At 38.6% G+C, this 26,714-nt stretch overlaps 1 protein-coding gene and 1 pseudogene across 2 annotated transcripts in view; both read left to right on the top strand.

Annotated features, from left to right (window-relative positions):
- The window catches only part of Fam171b (family with sequence similarity 171 member B), a 69,932-nt gene extending 64,990 nt beyond the window's left edge, over window positions 1–4,942 (top strand). For both annotated transcript variants that reach the window (XM_087209636.1, XM_087209637.1), the window contains exon 8: window positions 231–4,942. In XM_087209636.1, coding sequence (XP_087065762.1) covers window positions 231–1,575 — 1,345 coding nt within the window. In that variant the 3' untranslated portion in view covers window positions 1,576–4,942. The remainder of the gene's footprint in view (window positions 1–230) is intronic.
- A 9,816-nt stretch (window positions 4,943–14,758) lies between these two features.
- LOC101716984 (glucocorticoid-induced transcript 1 protein-like) lies at window positions 14,759–16,164 on the top strand (annotated as a pseudogene).
- The last annotated feature ends 10,550 nt before the right edge of the window (window positions 16,165–26,714 follow it).

Raw genomic sequence — 26,714 nt, 5'->3', positions numbered from 1 at the left:
GAACATCGATTAACGTGTATAAATACAGAAAATATCAAATTATAGTATCATTTTAGTACATTCTGTGTATTGCAAAGTTTATAGAGGTGAATGTAGTCTTTAAGATATGTAGATTAGAGATCAAAACCAATGTATCCTAATAGTAGCATTGCATAGATGATATGCAATTGTCAAAGCTGAGCCTTCTAGATCTTCACTCTGAAATAGCTTTGTATTCTCTTCAATTATAGGGGCAAGTGTGGTACTCCACCAAAAAGAGAAAGAAATATCACTAAACTTGAAGTCCTCAAGAGAGACCAGACAACTTCAACAACACACATTAATCACATTAGTTCAGTCAAAGTTGCACTAAAGTCTGAGGACGAGTCACAGTTATTCAATGCCCATAACTCCTCATACAGCCCTCAAAAGAAGGAGCTATCAAAGGGACAACCAGAAGAAAGAGTTTCCATGGTAAAAACTCGGGATAATTTTAAAATCTACAATGAAGATGTTTCATTTCTACCAGTCAGTCCGAATAGTTACTCAAGAAGACCAACACAGTCTTTGGAGCCCAATATGGGGACCAAACAACCTAAGCACATCAACAGCAACCTGTCTTCCTCATCAGGAGATGCTCTTGAGGAGAAGCGGTATTTCACAGGGAATGAGGAGGGGTTTGGGTGTTCCCAGATTCCAGAGCAGCTTATGCATATCTACAGCCAGCCCATAGCCATCCTTCAGACATCCAACCTTTTCTCCACTCCGGAGCAATTACACACTGCAAAGTCAGCTACTTTGCCAAGAAAAGGACAGTTAGTCTATGGCCAGCTGATGGAGCCAGTGAACAGAGAGAACTTTACACAGACACTGCCCAAAATGCCAATGCATTCTCATGCCCAGCCCCCAGATGCCAGGGAGGAGGACATCGTCCTGGAAGGTCAGCAGAGCTTGCCATCCCAGACTTCAGATTGGAGCCGGTATTCCAACAGCTTACTGGAATCCGTCTCTGTTCCCGGGACACTGAATGAAGCCGTCGTAATGACTCCATTTTCATCAGAACTTCAAGGAATTTCAGAACAGACCCTCCTGGAGCTGTCCAAAGGAAAGCCCTCCCCTCACCCCAGAGCTTGGTTTGTGTCTCTTGATGGAAAGCCAGTCGCACAGGTGAGGCACTCCTTCATAGACCTGAAAAAGGGCAAGAGAACCCAGAGCAATGACACAAGTCTAGACTCTGGGGTGGACATGAATGAGCATCACTCAAGCCGGAAGCTTGAGAGGGAGAAAACATTCATCAAAAGCATGCATCAGCCCAAGATCCTGTACTTAGAAGATTTAGACCTGAGCAGCAGCGAGAGTGGGACCACTGTCTGTTCTCCTGAGGACCCTACTTTAAGGCACGTCTTGGAAGGAGGGAGTGGAGTTATCATGGAGCACCCCGGGGAAGAGTCCCCTGGAAGAAAAAGCACTGTTGAAGATTTTGAAGCCAATACTTCCCCCACGAGAAAGAGGGCCAGACCGCCCTTAGCCAAAAGAGACAGCAAGACTAACATCTGGAAGAAGCGAGAGGAACGCCCACTGATCCCCATGAATTAGTTCCAGGGCTGGCTGTGTCCCTGCCTCTTGTGTTGTGTATTCTTGCTTCTTGTTGTGAATCTCAGTATGAACTTCTTAAGAAATTGGGACTGAGCCATCTTAGGGTCCCAGGACATGTCTCAGGCAGATGCTTTTTCTGGCCTATTCTTTTCATTTATGTTTTGAGTGATGAATTTAAAGTATCTAAATTTTCAAAATGTAAAATAGTGTTGAGATGTGCATTACCCATTTGGCAATTTGGTACTGACTCTTCTACGAGTGAGACAGTGAAATGTGTGCTCCCAAAGCTGCTCCCCCAGATGCTGTCTCTGCCTTGATGATTACCCCCAGGGACATTGAGAAATGAAACTCTTCTCTGGGCCTCATCCACGTGAAATGTTACTGTTACGTCCTCCTCTGCCTATGCTTAAAAATAACCTGATCAAAGTTTGGACTGGTGTTATCCTACAGTTTAAAGACCAAGTAACACTTTCTTTGTTTGAGATAAATAGCATGTGTGTTGTATCACCCTAAAGTAAACCCTACACTCATACAAGGTGGGCAAGAGGCTTTTTGGTCATTAGACAGAGAGACATCAGCTCTTGGGTTGTTTTTGGCTATAACTTTGTAGAATAAATAAGGAATCAAGTTGTTATATAGAAATTTGAGAAGTGAATACTCTGATACTGGATTTTTATTTTTAAACTTTTCTTTTTCCTCCCATCAAAGATTAAGTGACCTTAGCTATCAAGGAAGTTTTCTTTTTTTACCAATTCAAAAAACAAAACAGCACAAGATGAAACTATGATATGTGTAAGTTAAAATCAGTTTTGACATACTCCAAAAACCCAACCTTAGTCACTTAAAGGCCAGCAAACTTGATTTTTTTTTTGGTACTGGGGATCGAACTCGGGTCCTTGCGTTTGCACAGCAGGTGGCGAAACTACTGAGCTAAATCCCCGGCCCAGAAAACTTGATTTTAAAGATGATATGAGAGTTGTTTTTGAATGTTGAAAAGTTAACAAAATATGTAAAGATAAAGGAAATAAATGTTTCACCTCAATGAGAAGAAAAAAGCCATTTTTCGGGATACTAATTAGAAATGTTGACATTTTTAAAGGAAAAGACATTTTTGAGGAAAAGGGGTTCAATTTCAGGAGAAGAATAAATTTTTCCTTATATCACTTGTAGCCTCTGCAACTTTTTCTGCTTGGTTTTAGAAGCATTACATCAAAATCTTTTTAATCATAGCGAAGAATTTAATGTGAACACATTCAATATTTGTTTTCAATTATATCTTCAACTCTGAAGTATCATTCATATGTCCTAAAAATAAAAGCTCTTGTAAATTAAAATTAATCCACTCCATTTTTCCTAAAAATTTCCGAGAAGACATGTCTGAAACATCTTTCCCTTTCCCTTGGTGGGAAAGTAATGAAACTAAATTGCTTTTCTTTTTAATCATCCCCTACTATTCAACACAGGAGCAACATAGAAACTCAAGCCACCTAAACAAGTTGAAACAACCAAAATTAGCTTTAGTCAAATTGTAGATAGCTGTACAATGGAAGAAAGCATCTTTTCCCCTTGAGATAGTAGACTTCTGCCAATATTTCCTTGTAATCACTTCTGAAACATCTAATTGGTCAGATAACTCCTACCTTTTTGTGTTAACCCAAAGAACTTAAAGACAGGCATTTGCATAATTTGCTATGATTACCCTAACCCACAGAAGAAATAAACATTTTGGGTCAACATGGACTTGCTTTTTTTTTTTTTTTTTGGTACCGGGATCGAACTCCAGTGCTTGCACTTCTGAGGCAGGCCGCGGAACCACTGAGCTAAATCCCCGGTCCCTGCTTTTTTATTTTTTTAAGTAGTGTTAAGGTTTACATTTAGAGGAGGCTTTTTGTTGGTCTTATACAGAAATATATTAAAAACAGGAGGAATAAAGATGATTTGGAAAAGGTTGAGGAGTTAAGTGCTCTATGGAAGTGCCTTTGATACAGTTTGCATTATTAGAAGGATAGATACAATAACATCTTTCTTAAGTGTACATTTTCTCTCTTAGTCAAATTAAATAGATGTGCAGTTTTTATTAAAAAATATGGACCCCAGTGTTTCATGTTGGAACAAAGAATTCTGCATGTAAGTAACTGTTCTTTTTGTGTTTAATCTTTTTTGTAAATTCAGCACATATTGATAAATTGGAATGAGGTTAGAAAGTATATAGCAAAATGTTGCACCTCCACAATATTTTAAGTGTATTTCTCACCTTTAAAAATGTTTCATCTCTCAGCTTGGAAATGAAATACACATATTGGTATGTAGCTGTACCTTCCAGATGTGTAGCTTACTTTTTCACTCTGGTGCAAGGGAAAGAGATGATAGTCTCCAAGGGCTTTTCTAGAACTTCTTGTTTGGTTTCAGAAAAAAAAAAAGTTTATTATTTCTCCCCTGACTTTTATTATTCCTCCCTCTCTTCATCTTTGTCCTCCTCCTTTGTCACTGCACATGCTGTTTGAGATTGGGAATTTTAGGCACTTTAACTTTTCTAATGATCAAAAGAGTGTGACTTCTCATTTGTGAACAGTCCACAAATTTCCTGTTAATAAACGCTGAAGCCATCTACTTTTTCTTAACTCGATGATAATAAACCAATGATAGTCACTACTTTCTTAAATTTTTAAATTGAAAACCAACAGTTTTTCTGCAAGTATAAATCTAGACAATTTTGGTTACAAATTGTTAACATTTGTGGATCTTTGAACATACTCTGGATATATCTTACAGGCGAAATATCGCTCATGTAACTGATGGATTCATTTACTAAAACACAGCTGTATGTATTTTTGAATACATATGATCTTGAGACTTTATAAAATCAATTTTTATGACTTTATGCAGTTGTATGGGGATGATGCCCTTTTATAATACACAGTGTACCACGAAGATCACAAATGTTGAAGAAAAGAACTTTCTTTGGCAGTCACTTTCAGATCTCTTTCCATGTGTTCGAATCCTCCGGTTATCTATACATAGTATAAGCTTTTACGGATCTGTGGGTCACATAATGCCCCACAAAACTTCCCAGAAAGGTGAACCTCAAAGTTACACATTCGTTTATAAAGTATGAGTTACTCATTTCTCCATACATTGACATCATAAAGGAATTTGACTGTATTAATTTCCATTTCAGATCTAGAGTTTACATTTTGCCCTCTTGTTTCCAAGTGTTTCTATCCTTTGTATTCTTTCTTGGGTGAAATCTCATATCTTAGTGTATTTATTGCCACTCTTTCTGTATTTACTGCTGAAAACTGTAACAGTCTAAAGATTTGTAAAATGTTAAACATAGTTCATTAAAGATAAGACATCTGAAAGAGGACTTATGCATTGTTTGATTTTGGGAAAAATACAAAAGCTGCCTCCATCAGTGTCATTTAATTTAGTAAACAGTCAGTTGCTTTTTACTGATTACACTGTGCACAGTAAGACCCTTTGTTTATGTAAGGAACTTGGTATCTTTTTAATATCATGGCCCCAGAGTCCACATTTTTACTATCAAAGCTGAATCTAGATGTAGTTTTCCATCCAACAAGATTAGTCTGATAGAATGTAAAACAATGTATAATTCCTAAAACACTAAAGTGAAAACTAAATGAAATCACATATTCCATTTTTAAAACATTCTCTGGATTTTAGATCTAAGACTAAATGATCTAAAATCAAAGGCTGCTCACTCTTGCAATGTTAAGGGCCTTTGTTTAACCAATTGAACAGCATTTAAGTCCAAGAAGTTTATTTTTGGGAGGTTTAGAATAGTTTTTTTTTTTTTCGACAAGGTCTTACCTATTCTAATCTTTCCTTGAACTCACTGTGTAACCCAGGTTGGCCTTGAACTCCCAGCAGTCTTCCTGCCTCAGCCTCCTGAGTGCTGGCATTACAGACGTGCACTGTCATGCCTGGCTTAGAATAGTTTTTATTTTTTATTTTTTTATTTTTATTTTTTTTGTATTAAATTCTTTTATTGGTAATTGTAGGTATACAACACAATTACATTTCTCATTGGGAATTGTACCTTTACATAATGCATCTTGGTTCTTATTTTTTCCCCATTCCTAGCCCTCCCTTCACGCCCTCCACCCTTCCGTATTTACAAAGACTTTATTTCCATTTTTTCCATTTCTCATCATTTTTTCCTTTCCCTTCTTTCCTTTCCCCTGCCCGTCCCACTACCCCTACCCCTTTGGACCTTTTCTTCCTATTTTACATTATCGATTATTCATAGAATAGTTTTTAGAATCATCCTGGCTGCCATGATTTTAGATATTTTCTATAATCTTTATACATTAATGTGTTACAGTAATTACCTTTGGTCTGTTCTGATGGGATTGGGCTCTGAATCGAGTGCAAATACAGTAGTACGACAGTGTGACTCCCAGCCTGGCATGATGACAGTCCTGAAAGTGCCAGGCAGCAGCTGCTTGCATCCCAGGGCCTGCTCTGCACCTGGGAAGGTCCTGAGGTCTCAGAAATCCTCCGTCTCATGAAGGAGTCATGGGAGACCCAAGTAAATGGGTTTTTTGAATTGCACTCAGAAGCAAGACTGCAGACAAGTGATGTCCGTGAGCAGGTCATCCTGTCCTCATCTCAAAAGGAAGAGTAATGTGGGAAGAATGAGAGGAAATGTAAGAACCATAGGGAAGGAAGTTGGGTGGAGGTGGAGTTGAGATTTGAATTGTTCTTTCAAAACCGATTCCCCTGCCAGTCTTTAGTAATGCGACAGATAAACAGGGACCCTTCCCTTGGACTGCATGTTGGAAAATGTTAAACTTCACCACAGTAGTATTACTTTGTGCAGACTCCATAAAAGTCACCTTGCAGCCACCTTTTTATAGGTAGATGTTTTTATCAGGGTGCACGGTGAGATAGCTTATGTCCCTGTGTAAGCTCTCTAAATCAACTGGACTAATTTCTCTGAGGAAACATTGGATTTGCCTTCTCCATCAAAATAAACATTATTTTCTTTCTTATCTTTTCCCTTTACTTTGAGCTTCAGTTTATATTGGGACTATAAACTTCTGACTACTGAATTAAGTTTTTAAAATAAAAACATCTTGCTGCCAGCCTCGAAAGTGAAAGGTCCCGAGTTTGATCCCCAGTACCAAAAAAATAAAAAATTAAAAAAATAAAAACATCTTCAGAATTTGATGCCAGAAAAATAGCCTGGAAATAAGTCACAGTTTTTAATGTTAAATACCAAAAGGCTGACAAACATAATCACAAATGGTGGAAAATCATCACCCAATACATATGAGGAATTTGTTAGGAAAAAATAACTATTTTCTTTTTTGAAACAGCTATGTTAAGGATCACAGTTTTTACTCTCTGGTGTTTGTCAAAGATAGATTATCCATCATATATGAATACCTTTCTGTTTCTGTTGAGAAGGCTCACATGTGGAGCAGTGAGTATGCTGACAAAACCTTTCTTTACTGAACGCTGAAATTCCTAATTTTCAAACCTAACGTTTGCTCTACTTATGAAGAGTATTTCAGTTTTGTAGGGAGACTCCAATTTCCCACATGAGTTGTTTTTTTCACCTTCTGTTCAGATTAACTAGAGGTTTCATAATTCATATGTTGATTGGCTTTAATCCTTGTAGGCCTTATTAAAATGCGAGACTAACTGCAGACAGTCTGATTCAAAACAAATCAGGTAATTACATTCCCAGGAGTCTCTGGGCTTATATGCAAACGACTTCATTAAAAATCTTTCTTGAATGTTATACAGAAAAGCATAATTGTGACTATTAAGCACTGTGGAATAAATATCTCAGAGTAATTTTTATTTTATATACTTCATTTCAGTTCAGAAAATATTTTTGTTTTATGTAGAAACTACTTATTAAAATTAAAAAATTAGTTTAAATTTATCTCCATTACCCAATATTTTGTAATATATACTCTTGAAATCCTGATTTCTAATTTAGATAACTTCAAAAAGATTTGTATCTATTAAAACCAGATGAGTTTGTTAACATGTATGTTTACAGAAGTATTTTCTCATTGTTACTGGTTTTACATTTGGAGTTTATTTTATTTCTAATTTTAAAAAATGAGTTACATCTCTGTTTTCCACAGATTATTTAACCAAAACACTGTTAATTTAAATACTGACAGTAAAAGAAGATGCTAACATCAAGTAGATGAGGTTTAAAATTCAGGAGTTTCTTTTTTCAGGAAGAGTTTACATTTATCCTTCTCCAGCCTGGTATTATTTTTTCTTCATGTACAAATAAAGTGGAAAAATAAAAGAATTCTAAAAGGGAATTTTATGCTAATGATCTTTAACACATACTATTTTTTTGAAACCCTGCTTTTTTTTTTAATTTGTCCAGTTTATTGCCTAGTTCATATAGCTAGTATTATTTTTGCTAATTAATATTTATTTATTTTTCTTTTTTCATTAAGTTTATTGGTACATTTTAGGTATAAAATATAGTTACATTCCTTGTTGGGATCCTGAAGCTTTACATGATGTGTCTTAGTTCTCATTTTTTCCCCATTTCCCTGTCCTCTCTTCACCCCCTCCACCCTTCCCTATTTACATAGACTTTGTTTCCATTTTTTCCTTTTCTCATATTTTTCCTTTGTCCTTTTTTCCCTTTCCCCTACCCTTCCCACTTCCCCTACTCCTTTAGACCTTTTCTTTCTATTTCACATTATCAGTTATACCATTTGAACCTTATTTATGCTTTCAGTTTCTCACACCAGAGAAACTGTTCGGTATTTACACACGTGTGTCCTATTTATTTCACTTAAGAGTATGGCCTCAATATGCATCCATTTAGCTATAAATGTCTCTATAGTTTCTCATTCTTTATGGCTGAGTAGTACTCCATTTTATTAAAAAAGCCACATCTTCTTTATCCAGTTTCCAGTTGATGGGCATCTGGGCTGTTTCCAAGCTTTAGCTATTACAAACTGTGCCGCTATGAAGATGGGTGCACATATATTGCTGTGGTATAATTCTTTTAATTCTTTTGGGAAGATACCCAGCAGAGGAATAGCTGGGTCAAATGGGACCTCTAGTCCTAGTTCTTTGAGGTATCTCCATACTGATTTCCACAGTGGTTGCACCAGTCTGCACTCCCACCAGCAATGGAGAAGGGTTCTCCCCACACCCCCACCAGCATTTGCTATTGTTTGATTTCTTGAGAAACCCTGCTTTCTTAAAAAATAATCTATCATTTTCTTTTTCTGTGATGAGATGTAAGAAAAAGCTGTACAGAATTAGTTAAAACAGAACTGTGTTTATTCTTATTGATAGAGACCTGCCTGTTTATTCTGCTTCTTTTAGAAGCCAAGGTAGAATTTAATACTAATAAAATTACACTTAGTAAAACAACTCCAGTCTGAATCAGAGAATTTCTGAAGGCTCATCTGTGCCAACATGGACTCTTTAATTCACTTCAAAAGAAAATAAAATCTGCATGTTGTATATGCACTGCCTTGTGGTGTGTACCAAACTTACACTGAACTGACACATCGTGCTTGTTTCTCCTCAGATCATAAGATCTGAAAGGACAGGAACTGTGTTTTAAAATCCCTCTAATTCCCAATAATACTTTTGTTATATAATAATATGTGCTCTATAAATGTCAATAAATGGACTTATGGATTGAAGAAATGACAGTTGATCCTGTTCAGTGGAAAACATTGGCTATGTTTTGAGCAGTAGGAAGAGTGATGTCAGCACGGTGGTGGGAAAAGAGCCCCCTTTCCTGTTCCCCCTCAGCACCCCTAGTTCAGCAGCCACCCACAAACAGGTGCCCCCCAGGAGCTCTGGGGTCCATGAAGATGGTTGTAAAACACTGGTGAGCTGAAGACCTAAGGGAGCTGCTTGAGAGGGAGGATGGACATCCAGGTGGAAGGGCAGCAGACTGACAACCACTCCAGGCCTGTAAGTGGCTCTTTCCTCTGTGCACACCGCTGTTGCTTCACTACCAAAGTCATCCACGTGGGGACCCAGAGGCAGTTATGTGCACACGTACCTCAGATGACAGGCCTGCTAAGTTTGTTCTTAGTTGTGAAACCTGAGATGGCCCTGAGACTTGGACTAGCTATAGACCCAGAGCACGCCTGCCCCTAATGATAGACCTAGAGGGGAGGACGCACTTGTCTGTCCCCAACAGGAGGCCTGCAGGCCTTGGTCTTGGCTGTGCAGACTGATACAGTCCCGCAAGTTGGTTCCAGCCTGTCTCACTGGTGGACGGGGCCAATACGACCTGGCCAGGACCTGCCTGGTGATACCTGGGACCCCCCTGGCATTCAGAGCTGTCACACTACTCTGTGCCCCTGGGGACAGGTGTGTTGTCTGGGGACCCTAAAGTAGACCCTCTGTTTTGTTTAGTTTCCACATATGAGAAAAAACATGTATTGTTTTTTTATAAATCTCAAAGTAATCACAAAGGAAAAATAAATCTGAAATAGAGAAACAATAATAAACAATCAAAATACACTACTAGAGTAAATCACTTAACCATAAGGGAAGACTGTACAAGAGGGAGAAAGAGAAAGGAACTATGACAAAACTAGAAAACAAGTTATAAAAAGGCTGCAGTAAAACTTTACCTATCAATAATTACCCTGAATGTAAATGGATTATTCAATTAAAAGTCATAGAGTGACTAAATGGATTAAAATGTGAGACCAACTACATTTGTATACAAGAAACTCACTTGACCTCTAAGGACACATGTGCACTGGAAGAGAAGGGATGAGATAAGATATGTGATGCAAATGGAAGCCAAAGCAAATGAGTAGTCACACTACTACCAGATAAAATAGACTTCAAAAGCAGTAAAAGAGGTAAGGAAAGTTATTGTATAAAGCAAATATTAATAGACCTAAGAGAGAGACACAATCTTAATGTTATCAACTTGGAGACTTTACTACCCACTTTCAGCAGTGGACAGAGCATTCAGACAAAAAGTCAACACAGAAAGAATGGAGTTAAGTTGAACCCTAAACTAAATTGACCTCACTGAGATTGTATCCATCAGCTGTAGAATTTACATTTTTCTTATCAGCACATGGATCATTCTCCAGGACTGGTCAGATGATGGGTCACAAAACAATTCTCAACAAATTAAAATCACTGAAACCACATTAAGTACCTTCTCTGACCACAGTGTGATCAAACTAGAATTCAATAACACAAAAAACTTTGGAAATGATACAAGTACATGGCAATGAACAACTCACTTTTGAACAACCAATGGGTTGAAGAAGAAATAAAACAGGAAATTTCTTGAAAATGAAGAAACATGGAAAAACCTATGGGATATAGCAAAGAACAGTACTAAGGGGGAAATGTATGCCCATATTATAAAAGTAAAATTATTTCAAATAAATAACCCATTGCTGCATCTGGAGGAACTATAAAAACAAGGACAAACCAATCCTGAAATTAATGGAAAGAAATAGTAAAGATCAGATCAGAAATCAGTGAGATGGAAAATGACACAATTCAAAAAAAATCAATGAAACAAAGAGCTGATTCTTCAAAAAAGGTATCTATATAGACATACTTGTATCTAGACTCACAAAGAAAATTAGGGAAAAGACTCAGTAAAACCAGAAGTGAGAATGGAGACATTAAAACAGAAACACTAATGATCACTAGAGATTATTATGAAAAACTATGCCAAAAAATTTGATAATCTACAAGAAATGGACAAATTTCCTAGATACTTACACTTTATGAAAATGAAGTCATAGAGATAGAAATCTGAACAGACTGATAATTAATGAGGTTGAGTCAGTAATAAAAATCCTCCATCAAAGAAAAGGTGATCAGATGGTTTCACAGCTGAATTCTACTAAAGCTTCTCTGAGTTATTTTGAAAAATAGAAAAGAAAGGCGTTCTTCCAAACACATCCTAGGAGCCCAGCACTACCCTGATACCCAAACTAATAAGGATACTGCAAACAAACAAGCAAATATCCTGCAGAACTACAGGCCAATCAATACTCTTGATGACCATAGATGCAAAAATCTGAAACAAAATCCTAGCAAACCAAATTCAACAGTACATTGAAAAGATTGTTCATCATGATCAAGTGGATCCACCCTAGGCATACCAGGATGGTTCTGTATAAACAAATCAATAAGCACAGTATACCACACCAAGAGAATGGAACCATATGGTCATCTTAGTAGATTTAGAAAAGGAATTTGATAAAATTCAGCATTGCTTAAGGATAAAAAATGCTGAAAAAATTAGGTACAGAAGGAATGTACCTTACCATAAGGAAGGTCATTTGTAATAAGCAAGTAGCCAACATTATACTAAATGGGACAGATGACATGATCTCATATATAGAAGACTCTAAAGAGTCTGCCAAATAAGAGAATAAATTCAGAAAAGTTGTAGGATATATTATCAACATAGAAAAATCACTTGCCTTTCATATACTAACACTGAACTCTCTGAAAAAGAAACCAAGAAATTAATTGCAACTGCAATGTCTACAAAAGAGGACAATATGTAGAATACAATTAGCCAAAGGTGAAAGACTTCTGTGCTGAAACTATATAAGATAATGAAGAAACTAAAGATACAAATAAATGGAAAGATATTAATGGATTGGAAATACTAATATTGCTGTCATATCCATACTGCTCACAGCAATCACAAATTCAATGTAATCCCTATCAAAAGTTCAGTGACATTTTTTTTCACTTCAATAAAGCAAAATTCTAAACCCTGAATAGCCAAAGTGATTCATAGCAAAAGGGACAAAATTGGATTCATTATATTAGCTGATGTCATAGTGCTCTACAAAAGTATATTAATAAGAGAACATGGTGCTGGCATAAAAACAGACAAGTAGACCCATAAGACAGGGTAGAGAGCTCTGAAATACACTGAGGCATTTATAATCAACTGATATTTGACAAAGGCACACTACACAGTGAGAAAGCACAGTTTCTTCAATGAATGGTGTTAGGAAAACTGGATATCTACATGCAAAAGAATGAAATTAGTCTTTATTCTTAAGCCAATTATATAATTCAACTCAAAATGGAGTGAAGACTTAAACATAAGATATGAAAACATAATAATAGATAATGTGAAATAGGAAGGAAAGGGGCAAAGGGGAGGGGAGGGGGGAAGGAAAGAAGGGAATGGAATTAATACGAGAAAATGAAAAAATGGAAACAAAGTCTTTGTAAATAGGGAGGGATGGAGGGGTTGAAGGGAGGGCAGGGGAAGGGGGAAAAAATAAGAACCAAGAGAGATTATGTAAAGGTACAAGATCCCAATGATGAATGTCATTATATTAAATTCATTAGTTTAAGGTTCATAATGGTGTCCTTATTTTAAGGTAATTACATAATTAGTACCACAAAATTTATTAAAAATAATCTGGATCAAAATGTTTTAATAATTTTCATTTTCTCTAAAATAACTGATTCTGTGAAATTTTACATTTGAGAGCTGTAATCATTATATTTTTATTCTGTTTTTCTTTCATAATGAAACTTCACAGTTTTAACATCTTCTAAGTCATTAGCTTCATTATCTCTAATGAGAAAATAAAACTCAGAAGAATCAAATTTTTATTTAAAGAATCGGGTGTGTGAAACACAGGACAATTATCATACTTTGGTGGTTTTATCAAATGTAAAAGGAAGTGGGGATTTTGCCTCTGTGGCTGCCGCTGGAGCCAGTGTCTGGGTTGGTGATGGGGTTAATTTCCCTTCGTGAGACTCTTCGCCCCACCATGCCACACTCCAATCTCCTCCTCCTCCTCAATAACATGGTTTTTAATCAAAGCTACCTTGAAGTTACAACCAGCCCTCGGGAACTGATCGACTTTTTTTCAAGAAATTGCATGTAACTGCTCCCAGCGCAGAGGAAGGGGTTTCTGGGCCGCCATGCCACCACTTCCAGCACAGAGGAGGTGAGCTGCACAGGTGCCAACAGCACAGACATCCCCTGCCCTGCCCGCCCTGCACTGCCTCCCTGTTGAAATGAGAAGACACAAAAACAAGTCTCAAAACCAGACTTCCAGATCACCTACAGCAACCCCAAAGGGAAATGAGATGGGACACTTTGATACTCAACCACCTGGACTCCCTGAACTGGCAACAAAAGAGGATCTGGGAAAAATGAAATCAGAAATAATTTCTTGCATAACAGCAGAGATTGCGCTTGTAGTGCAAGACATGATTAATAAATCTAGGGAGGAGCTGAGGAACATAATGGAATCCTAACATAGGAAACAAATGGAATCCATAAAACAGATGCAAACAGATTTCCAGGAGATTAAAAACTCCACTGAAAGTCACAGCAGAATGAGCCAATGTGAGGACAGAATTTCAGATATAGAAGATAAGATTGCAATTAGTAGGGCTGGGGATTTACCTCAGTGGTTCCGCCGCCTATCTTGTAAGTGCAAGGACCTGAGTTCGATCCCCAGTACCAAAAAAAAAAAAAAAAAAAAGAAAGAAAGAAAAAGAAACAGCTTAAGATTGCAATTAGTGACCAGGAGAAGAAAAATTGCTTCAAAATTGTAAGGGACCATGAGAAATCAATCCAGCAGCTGCTAGATGATGCAAAGAAGAATAACATAAGACTGATTGGAGTCAATGAAGAAACAGGAGAGAGTGCAAATGACATAAAATAACTGTTCACAGAAGTGATGGCAGAAAACTTCCCAAGGAGGGGAGAAGAACTTGACATAAAGATAAGTGAGGCTCATGTAGGACTCCAACTAGCCTTGATAAAAAAAAAATCTTCACATAGGCATATAATAGTTAGGATTCCAGAAATCCAACAGAAGAACAAAATTCTACAAGCAGTGAGAGAAAAGAAACAAATCACATACAAAGGAAAGACCATCAGAATCACAGCAGACTTCTCAGTGCAAACCCTCAAGTCAAGAAGAGCTTGGGGGGATGCTCGCTGTGGCAGCTGCGGGGTCGGAGCCCTAGGAGGCGGTGCTGGCTGGGCGGGGGGGGGGGGGGCTCCTGTGCGGCCAGCACAGCCCCACGTGCCTGCCCACCAGAGCCGTGCTGGGTAGCCTCCCAGGGCCCAGCCCGACACAGCCCCCGCCCGCGCTGCTCCCCCCGAGAGCCACCGCCAGAGCAGCTCACCTGAGAGATGGAACCCCCGCTCACCCGTGTGCACAGTGGAGAGGCCAAAATCTCAGCAAGTTCAAACTTCTAGTACAGTAAGGCGAACTTCTTCTTTGGATACGATAACAGGACAGTGGCCTCAAGACCCTCATGTTCAGTACCCTTCATGCATGAAAGATAAAGCTACTCAGACACCTAACTGTTGGGCAGAGAGGGAAGAGAGAAGAGGTCCCGTCAGTGTTCTGCATCATGGGGCAGTGCTGATCAACTCAAAGAGCAGATTGCCAAACTGAGGCAGCAGCTACAACGCAGTAAACAGAGTAGTCGGCACAGTAAGGAGAAAGATAGACAGTCACCTCTCCATGGCAACCATGTAACAGTCAGTCACACTGAGGCTACTGGATCGAGGTCAGTCCCTATGCCACTGTCAAATATATCAGTACCAAAATCATCGGTTTCACGTGTGCCCTGCAATGTAGAAGGAATAAGTCCTGAGTTGGAAAAGGTATTCATTAAAGAAAATAATGGGAAGGAGGAAGTGTCCAAGCCTTTGGACATACCAGATGGTAGAAGAGCTCCACTCTCTGCGCACTACCGGAGCAGCAGCACTCGCAGCATTGACACCCAGACTCCTTCTGTTCAGGAGCACAGCAGTAGCTGCAGCTGTCATTCACCTCGTGTGTCTCCACTTTGTCCTCCGGAGTCCCAGGATGGTAGCCCTTGCTCAACAGAAGATTTACTCTATGATCGTGATAAAGACAGTGGGAGTAGCTCACCGTTACCCAAGTATGCTTCATTTCCCAAACCAAACAACAGCTACATGTTCAAACGGGAACCCGCAAAGGGATGTGAGCGAGTGAAGGTCTTTGAGGAAATGGAGTCTCGTCAGCCTATCTCGGCCCCTCTCTTTTCATGTCCTGACAAAAACAAGGTTAATTTCATCCCAACTGGATCAGCTTTCTGTCCTGTGAAACTTCTAGGCCCTCTCTTACCCGCCTCTGACCTGATGCTCAAGAACTCTCCTAACTCTGGCCAGAGCTCAGCTCTGGCAACTCTTGACGGTGGAGTAGCTCTCAACCCAGGTTTCCTTCACGTCTCTGTCTGATGATGCCAGCACAACAGGCTCCATAGAGGCCTCTGTCCGGCAGCCATCCCAGCAACAGCAGCTCCTGCAGGAACTGCAGGGTGAGGAGCTCATCTCTGCTCAGAACTATGTTGTCATCTAAAGCGGGGCGGGGAGGGGCGGAGCTGGCCTCCACCCCATGTTCTAAGCGCTGGGAACAAGATCTCAGACACCTATCTGCATGGTGACAAACTTTCTGAGTACCACCACCGACAACAAAATACTTATCAGCATCATAAAGTATCTCTTGACACTGACCTTTGGCAGGGACGGAACTCCCATCCAGCAGTTTTTGTGGAAAGCAGTAATGCTTGCAAAATGTATGTGTCATTCAGCATTTTAAGTGGAGACTATGCATTTCATAGTATGTTTGAGAGATTAGTACTGTGTCCTGTGTTTTGTTCCAAATTCTTCAGTATAAGTAAGCTCTAATATCAAAAAGTTGCCTGTCTAAATAGAAAATGTCTTTCCTGTGGAAAATACTGTACTTCAGAATTGTGTTTACAATCAATCCAGGTGTTTGTTTCTAATTTCTATAATACATACAATGCAAAAAAAAAAAAAAAAAAAAGACCACAACAGTTGCACAGTGCCCACCCTATGGCCTAGCTTCAGGTACTTCAGTTGAAGTCTAACTCAGGTAATTTGGAATGTATATCATATTGGAATATTAAATATTTCACAGCTACAAAGCTAAAGAGGGAACATCACTCTTTTGCCTTTTCTTATTTTGTGGATTTCCCTTTCCTCATTACATTCCATATTCTTAGAATAAGAAGTGTGTTCAACCGTATGTGAATGATAGCCCTGGACATGGTGAACTTGAGGAGAACCGGCAATCTGTGGTGTGTGACATCACTTTCGTCATGTGGTTACGAGTCAAACAGCTGTTGCATTCCCTGTTTCAACACATGTAAATGTGGCATTTTTAAAAGTTCAGGCATTCAGTTAATGACTGTACAATGATGCAAATAAAGTGTTCAGTACTAGATTGTACATAAAACATTCCACATCATGTGTGATGAAATTTAAAAACAAGAATGTCTAGGTTTAATTTCAAAACAAGCAAAATTTCACAGGGGATGGTTGAGGGTTGTTTGTTTTGTTTTGTACCAGGGATCAGACTCTGGACCTTGTGCTTTCGAGGCAGGTGCAGCACCACTGAGCTAAATCCCTGGCCCTGTTTTGTTTTTTTGTTGGCCATCAGGATCGTAATTGCTACCATTTTTCTCTAAAGACACGTTTATGTTTAGTTTTTGTTTTGGAAATTTGCAGGTTAAGGCATGACACACTTTTATTTTCCTTGTGCAGTTTGGGTGCATGAGTTACATTCACATAGAACACATGGTCTCAGAATTGATGCAACATAAGTAGGTTATTTAGTCACTTACAAACTCATTTAAGCCTCACATAATACTATCATGAATAGTTTTGTTAAAATTTTGGATGTACGAAGTAGAGCATAAACCCAAGTAGCCTTGAACTTGCAGACTTGACATAAGTTCCCCACAAAGTGTGAAGAGAGCCCTAGATATTCTTAATTGGTTAGTGGGACAGAGTATCTGTAGTGCAGGGTATCCAAAAGTAAAGAGAAGCTTTTGTATTTTTATTCAATTGTTTCAGCTCAATAAACCTAGAATTGTCTTCATCTGCACCTGAAATGTATGGCACAAGTTTTTTTTTTTAAGAATTCATGGAACAAGGTGCCTACAGTTAAAAGAATGTTTCAGTTCCCTTCAGTCATTCCTGGGATTTTTGTTGTTGTTGTTGTTATTGTTGTTGTTGTTTTGAGAAGGTTGAAGAAGGATGAAGTAATATAGAAGAATGCAGCACCAGTGTTTTTTTAAAGAAATATTTTATATATATATATATGTATATGTGTGTGTGCGTGCGTGCATTCAGTGTAATATTTTGTCATGATCCTAATCTCTTCTTTCCACCAAAGTTTGCAGTAATATTCTCTCCTGAAGGTGCACTCTAGCTCCTTTAAATTAGTCAGTGTTATATTATAGGAGACTGTCATGGAGAAAAGGACTCAGTTTACTTTTGCTATTTGCACAGGGGAACCTTTTAAAACAACCTTTTCAGCAGCAGACACCTTTAACTCTAATAATCTCAGGCCTTGATGAAAATACTATGTTTTGTAGATTATGGTTAAAGGGAGAGAATTCATAGTTCTGTAAGATAAATATGAGCTCCATTTAACTTCTGATATCTTGTTTAACATTACATGGTATGTTGATCTGACACTGTGCTTTTGTCCAAATAAGATGCAATAGTATCAATATCAATTTCAGAAAGATGGACTGAGTATGCTTTTGTGGTGATGAAATCTGATGTACGATATTTATAGTGATGTGCTTTTATTTTCTCATGAGAAACTAAATATTCTGTTGTACATTTGTTCTTAGCATATATTAAAAGTTTTGAACCAAATGTGTTAAAGCTTATGCTTTGCCATGTAAATTTCCCAGAAGTTGTTGAGATCAAATGTATCCTACATTCAGCTGTAGAAATTTGTCAAAAATTGTTTAAATTTTGTATATAATTGTACTATTTAATTTTAGCCACTGCACTGAACAGTGTTTGAGTTATCATACAATATGGCTTTACACAAGGAAAGTGTGGCTTCTGTTTTGTATTTTTTCAGTATAGAAGTTCCTGTGTCTTATTTAAATAAAATTATTAGTAAAACTGGAAAAAAAAAAGAGAAGAGGTTGGAGTGATGTATTCCAAGCCCTAAAGGAAAACAGCCTCCAACCCAGATTGATGTACCCTGCAAAACTATCTTTCAAAATTGATGGAGAAATAAGATACTTTCATGACAAAGAGCACCTTAGGAACTTCATGAATACCAAACCAGCACTCCAAAAAATTTTAGACAATATCCTAGGAAAAGACAATGAGGATCACAACCTAGGAAGCACAGCAGAATGAATCCATCGGACGTGAGAAGAAATTAAATATAAAGGAAGAGAATCCAACAAAAAGAAAAAGTCATGACAATGATAAGTCAATACATATCAGTTATAACCATCAACGTTAATGGTCTCAATTCACCAATCAAAAGAAATAGACAAGCAGAATGGGTCAAGAAGCAAAATCCAACAATATGCTGCATACAAGAAACACACTTAATTCAAAAAGAAACTCGTAGACTGAAAGTTAAAGGGTGGAAAACAATACTCCATATGTTGGGAACCAAAAAAAAAAAGCAGGAGTAGCTATCCTCTTTGTAGATCAAGTGGATTTCAAAGCGACACTGATTAAGGGAGACAAAAAAGGACACTACAGCCTTGTAAAGGGAACAGTCCAAGAGGAAGAGATGACAATCCTAAATGTATATGCACCAAATGCTAGTGCACCCAACTATATAAAAAAAATACTAACAGACATGAAAAGTCATATATGCACTAATATAATTGTAGTTGGGGACCTCAATACCCCACTGTCACAAATAGATAGATCAACTAGACTAAAACTAAGTAATGAAATACTAGAACTCAATCGAACTCTTGAACAAATGAACTTAACAGATGTTTACAGAGTCTTCCACCCCATAAAATCAGAATACACATTCTTTTCAGCTGCACATGGGTCGTTCTCCAAAATAGACCACATACTCGCTCATAGAAGATGTTTAAATAAGTTCAAAGGAATTGAACTTATCCCCTGTATATTATCAGACCATAATGTGATGAAATTGGAGATCAGTAGCAAAAGAAACTGCAAGAATTTTATAAGCACGTGGAAATTGAACAACACACTTCTGAATAACCAATGGGTCACAGAGGAAATTAAAGAAGAAATCAGCCAGTTCCTTCAATTAAATAACAATGACAATACAACATATTGGAATCTATGGGACACAATGAAATCTGTCTTAAGGGGGAAATTTATAGTCACTGAATTAAAAGATGAAGATGAAAATGTTAATGATTCAAATACCCACTGGTAATAAATTGTAGAAGAAGAAAATACTACAGTGATATGATGAGTGTAGGGACACTACAAAATATCAGTTCAAAGGAAATAGGATGTTTAATTGTATTTTACAAAAAACTATGACTCATAATTTTTATGGAGGAAATATGCTCTATAAAGTTAATTTTTTTTTGGTACCGGGGATCAAACTTGGGACCTTGCAATAGTGAGGCAGGTGGCGGAACCACTGAGCTAAATCCCCAGCCCTCTGTAAAGTTAATTTGTGGTAAATAGAGCATTATGTATTTATTCTCAAACAATAAATAATAATATTATTGATTAAAAGAATATTAGTGCATGTAGAAAAATTTTAAATTATTTTTTAAATGGAAATGGAAGTAAAATTAAGAATTAGTATGGCTCTTTCAAAAATAGGTTTGTTATTAGAGAGTGTAAGTTAAACATGTTGCTTTGTCATTTACCAGTTATATGAACTTGGGAAATTGACTTAACATTTGTGTTCATGTGTAAGTGGGCACAATTATACCAGTATCCCTGAGAATATAAATGAGAATTAAATGCTAAAAAAAAAAAAATGTAAAAGGAAGCTCCTTTAATTCTCGCTTGGGTGTTTGTCCTAGAGTTGTGACTCAGTTAAAACTCAGAGAAAGGGAGATGTTTTTGTCATTGTACCTTGATGATCTTGTTTAGGTATGATTGAAATATCACAGAAACATTCATCCTGTCTATTATTAACAGTTTGCAAGTTGAATCAGCAACTGGGAATATTTACATCTTCTCTGCTCCCCTCCCTGTAAGAATGTCCTGCACCAGCCAGTCATCACTACCTAGGCTGCACCCAAGGCGGAAGCCACTTCTCCCATTCTCGCTTTCAGAGTCTCACAAGTTTGAGGAAGCCAACATACTGGACGTGCGTTTCAATGACAGGACAGAAGCCCACAAAACAGCGAAGTCTGTTTCCGAACGCAAGCGATACTTTCGAATACTGAGCTCTTCAACGATGAAGGCCGTGATAGGCCAAACTGCCTTTTATATGAATCAATGCTACGTGTAGCTTGAAAAACGCTCTCTTATCTGCTTGAAACACAAGTTCCTCATCTATAAAATGATAGGAGAGAACTCAGTCTCCTAGAGTTGTAATGATTAAAGAAAAGATAAGGTACATAAATCAGCTAGCAAAAAAAAAATAAAACGCTCTCTTCACCTTGAAAAATCATTTACCCTCTTATGATGGCATTTTAACCTTAAGGAAAATGGCAAATAAAACATTAAGAGTAGAACTTGTTTCATAGGCCTTGTCACTTAGAAAAAAAGCAGTTCCTTTAGTTTTTAATCCTCTAGCTGCATTTAGGACTCCTCTTGTAAGCATGTACTTCTGAATATTTCATTATATTGGTTTCTCTGAATAAAATATTTATTACCATATGTACAAGCAACACACATTATAGATGAGGTAGCAATCATAATAATAGTTATGAAGATATTCGCTCAGTGTCATTTTGACTAAAAATATGGCCTAACTGCGCTCCATTGTTCAAAACAGTGTTTTGCCTTTGTGAGCTCCAGAAAACCTTCTCTGGTAAAATTTTTGTCAAAAGGATTAGTCTAAAATGGGATAGTAGGACTAGGGATTTAGCTCAGTGGTTTCGGCACCTGCCTCGTAAGCAGAAGGACCGGAGTTCGATCCCCAGTACCAAAAAAACCCCAACAACAATAAAATGGGATAGTACTCCCTCAATTATTCTCTAATGATTAAGTTATGAAATTTTGTTTTATTTTTTTCATAGAAATAAGAAGTGATTTTTAACATTTTTGTTATTAATATCTACATGTATTGGATTAAAATAAATAGGCCAAGAATTCTTAAGCACGTCACACTATGAGCAAGAAAATGTTCATTTTTTTTCTTGTAGCTTTGCTCAACTTGCTGTGACCCTGAGTGAGACTTCAAAACACACGAATCCTCATCTTCCTTGGAAAGATAAAGTGATCTCCGAAGCCTCTTGCAGTTCACACCAGGTATGATGGGCGGCTAGGTCAAATCAAGGGAGCAGACAACACCGCTGCCCGTGCTGTGGAAGCTTCCTGTGCCATGAATGTCAGTGCATCCTACCGCACACATCAACTGTATCTTCGATTACATATAAACAAGGGCAAGTCACAGCTTTAAAAATATTAAACAAATGGGCCAGGGATTTAGCTCAGTGGTGCTGCCGCCTGCCTTCAAAGCAGAAGGTCCCGAGTTCGATCCCCAGTACCAAAAAAAAACAACAAAAAAATTTAAACAAATATTTCCCCTTCTAATTTTTTATCTCCTTTCAGTAATAACCTCCCATCTTGACTATATACACAGCCCATTTCAAATTTTCTACCCTGGTTTTTTTCTTCAACTCAATCTGGCTAACACTTGCATCTGTTCATTGAAATGTCCTAGCTAGAATCACTGATGCCTTCCTATATTGCTCAAGCAAAACTGCACTCTTCAGTTCCAAATTGGAACACTTCTCATTCTTACTCAGCCTTCTTTGCTAGCACACAAGCTTGAGTTTTAAACGTTGGAGTTCTTGGGAGCTCTGTCCAAAGCCCTGTTTATTCAATATTCACTCTTTGATTAACATCACCTATTTCCACAGCTTTTACCTACATGCCTATGACTGCTAAATTTATATTTGCACCTCAAACCTCCACCCTGAACTCTAAACTTAAACAGAGGTGATTAAAATATATGGCAAGTGTTTAAAATAAAAGGAGTCTCTTACAGTAAAAGGCATATTCCCCTTAGAATTCTTCCCCTGGCTTTGCACACACTTATCTCATCATCCTTATCACTTTCTGAAGCAGTTCTGGAAGTCCTCTTCCATCAGTATCTTTATGAGGTGTTAATAAAAAACACAGTGAATGCTGCTGAGCACCATCCAATGTGAACGCAGGCTTGTAAAAACATGACACTGGGTCTTCTTCTACTTTATTCACCAGATCTGGCACCGTGTGACTTCTGGCTCTTCCCCAAAGGCAAAATGACCATGAAAGGTCAACGCTTTGAACTGACTGAGGACATTGAACCAGCCATGACAGCACAACGAAAGACACAAAAGAAGACTTCTAGAAGTGCTTCAGAAAGTGCCAAGAATGATGGGGTAAGTGTACTTGAAGCAAGGGGGAGTATTTTAAGGAGGATTAATGGCAGTGCACTATGTCTTTTACTGTAATACATTTCTAAAATTTAAACATTCACCATAGTTTACAATCACTCTTCACCTCGTATTTAACTGTTTACCCCAAGGATGCATGTGGACAGGGGCCCCGCTGTCTGGAATATGTGGCTCCCCAGTAACTGTGGCTGGGAGGAGAGACTGGAATGTGCTGGAGACTGTCCCTATCTCTGGCCAGCAGCAAGCATCTGCACTTTGTCCCACATGTCATTGGTCAGAGTTGGTCTTAAGGCTCTGCCTGACTCCATCAGGGCTGGAAGCTCAGTTTCTCAAATGCCAGGAAAGGAACCAGGTATTAGTGAGCACAAATATTATCTCACAAAAAGTGCTTTTTAGGCTTCCTTTTCCCCTTTGGCCTTAGCAATTCCCTCCTGAATATTCCCTTGATTTGTCTAATGCTCTCCACCTCTATTTAGGGTAGATGGCAGCTGCACTGCCACATGGTTCCAAGGAAGGCTGGTGCCTCAGTTGCTGAGGGCACTGTCAGTGAGGAGGGTGCTACAGAGGGGTCAGCTTCCGCTTCTGCTCCTTTGTTGAGCACTGAACCCCAGTGCACACCCTGGCGGAGATGGCCGATGTCCTCTCATCGACTGCAGTGGGGAGATGACCAAGGCTTGACCTTTTCCTTCTCCTTCTACCAAATCCTGTTTGCTTTCTCCAGAGAATGGAATAAGGTAAAGATAGATGAACAAAATACCAGTTTTAAAGATGTTAATGCTTAAAACAGAGCCTGACCACCAGATTCTGTCTAAGCCTTGAATGTGGAAGAAACAATTTAGGCCAGCTGCTAAAGGGAGAGGGCTGGGGAAGCAGCTGATGCTTGGGGTTGGGAGCTGGGTCACATTCAGCATAGTGACAGTGAGGGTCCTGTCACCGGACATGGCACACAGACATCTCTGGCCATAAGGAGATGTCTAATATTGACAATCCATTGGTGAGTCATGAAAGGAATGCCTTGGGGCAAGGAGGATATAGATTATTTGTTGTGAAGTAGCAGATCTTTGAGATAAATTGGGCAAAGAGTAATCATAACAGCAAAGAGAATGGATGGCTGTTAAACCCACAGCTGACCTAGAAAGGAGATGATGAACAGCTGTTAGCCATTAAAGCACTAAGTGGGAAAGTAACAGATTTCCTGATAGCTTATAGAAACACTATGGCATATGAGGCAGGCAGAGGAAGCTGAGCGCCAGGATTTAACAGAACTCCAGATAAGGGTACCCACTCAATCAACACTGGCAGTTATACCAAGGTAAGAGCCTGTCAGGAAATAAAGAAGGGAACTGGACATTTGGAAAGAGAACATCTGGGTGAATGTCTCTAAAAATTCTGAGCTCCAGAATCTTCTGATCACTGAAAATGCAGGCCATCTTCTTTGCTTGAAGGGATGCTGAGTCCTCTTCCTCACAAAAAATCATGCTCTCACCCTGAGGATTTGCCCTTACCCCTTGCTATGGCCAGTAGCATAGAGTTAAAGCTCATAGCATAGCCCCGCCAGGGACGTGCTGGATCTAACAGCGTCTAACGCCCTGAAGAAGGTGCAAATACCGGCCACTGTGCATTGGCAGGTACCAGAAGAGGACTTGCGAGTCCGAATTCTGAGAGTGCTCACGCAACGAGCCCTGAGTGTAACACTGGACAGAGGAGAGTGTACGGACTCCAGAGCATTCGCGTGATGCAGGATTTAGCAAGGAGGTCAAGACTCCAGGTTATGGCGCACAGTCACTGTGATTCCTAGAAGCATGAGAAAAGGCTGCCCAATGCTAGGGGAGGTCAAAACGCCAGCGTCCTATAGCAAATGGCAGATGGATTTAAAAAAACCCATGCGAACTGGTGCTGGCTCATACTTTGCAGGACTTCTGTTCCACGGCGGCTTATAAAACACATCTAGCAAGGCCGTGGGCATGTGCTGGTGTGGGGTACCTGATGCCACACGCGCGGTGGAGAAAGCCAAGGCTGACAGAGAGCTCTTGGTGCAAGGCTCACTGATAGCTTCAGGGATGATGGGATGTAGTTCCAAAAAGCCAGCTGGCGGCATTTAACTGCCAAAATCCAGGGCATGGAATTGCTCTGGTAGGTGGCAGTGGAGGAGCAGCAGCCCCGTTGGGTGGCGCCGCAGCAACCCGTTCCCACGCAGGCGCCGCGCGTTGGGTTTTGCGCATGCGCGCTCCGAGAGCAGGCGCTCAGTCCCTCAAGCCAGTGGTTCAGGCTCACATCCGAGGCTAGACAGCCCGGGCAGAACCGGAGGTTTGGGTTCTGGGCGGGTCAGCTGGGGATGTGCGTGCAGACTGGAAATGGACGGCAACTGCTCTTCACCTTAAACAGTGGCGATAGAAGCCCTACCCAAAGAGCAGCGCTTTCCGCGTGTGCTCGGCTGGACATCATCCACAGCCCTTTCCCCTGGTCCGCAGTCTGACCCTCCCAGCCCTGCCCGGCTGAGGTCTTTTGCTGCTGCCACTGGGCCTCTCTTATGTTAATCTCAGGCCATTTCTTATTCCTTGATAATGGAAAGACACCGTTTGTGAAATTTAGTCTAAGAAAAAACAAAAAACTGGTTAAGTTTCCCTCTTTGAGTCACCTAATCACATGCCTAACACTAGACAAAGCTTGCTCATAATTTCTACTCTCCTTTGTAGCATTTTATTTTTATATAGTATATTTTAGATAGTATATTACGGAAATAATAAAATAATTGGAGAATCATCATTAACAAAGCTGAAAGTTGACTAGTATAGAGTCCTTGTTGTATCTTTCTTCTAAAATAAACTTTACAGCATTGTTTTTCTTGGCTGGCGCCCTAATTATTATTCTTTCATAGCTCTTTCATAGTTCTGCTTTCTAAAACATTTTTAAATCCTTTGTGAAAGATGATTTTAAAAAGAAGGCTGCAATACCTATTACAAAATAAATAACATTTGGTTGGTTTAAAAATTATTACTTTTCAAAACAATCAGGCTGATAAAATCCTGGATTGATGACAGATGTATTTGTCATCCATTTGTACATCAGAAATCAGCCAAACTTCCATTCAATTTTATAACACAGCTCATGTTCTAATTAACTGAAGGTTACTACTTCTGAACTACATTTTTGTAATTACTTTCAGTTTGTGATTAACCTCAATTTAATTAATCATTTAAGTTCAAATGCTTTTGCAAGTTTTTACCTGATGTCTTCAAAATTTGTTTCACAGAACTATGTATTCTATTACCATCGTGTCAAAAATATAATTCATGTGGTTTTTATCTTTGTTAAAAATAATAAAAATAAATGATGTTTAAAAATAATATATGAAATAGTACAGAATTTTAAAATAAACAAGCATCTAATGGTTACAATTTTCAAACAAACATTTTGAAGTAATGGTTACTTTGGAAACAGCAAATTGTAAAAAACAAGTCCTTTAAGAGTGATTCTTTCAAGAAATTTAGGTATGGGAAAGGAAAGAAGGGAAAAGAAAAAATATGAGAAAAAGAAAAAATGGAAACAAAGTCTTTGTAAATAGGGAAGGGAGGGCAGGGAAATGGGGAAAAAAATAAGAACTAAGATACTTATGTAAAGGCACAAGATCCCAAAGAGGAATGTAACTGTATTTTATACCTAAAATGTACCAATAAACTTAATAAAAAAAAAAGAAATTTGGTAGGACTTATAAAATAAAAATGCCTGGAAAATAAAAAGGTAAAACCATCATAAATGTGTCAAACTTTATGGCACTGTATTTT

Source organism: Heterocephalus glaber, unplaced genomic scaffold, assembly GCF_053883595.1.
Source record: "Heterocephalus glaber isolate CG9 unplaced genomic scaffold, H.glaber_assembly_v1.0 deba00001058, whole genome shotgun sequence".
Classification (NCBI taxonomy): Eukaryota; Metazoa; Chordata; class Mammalia; order Rodentia; family Bathyergidae; genus Heterocephalus; species Heterocephalus glaber.
The sequence above is the reverse complement of the archived record's forward strand: the minus strand, read 5'-3'. Positions and strand labels throughout refer to the sequence as shown.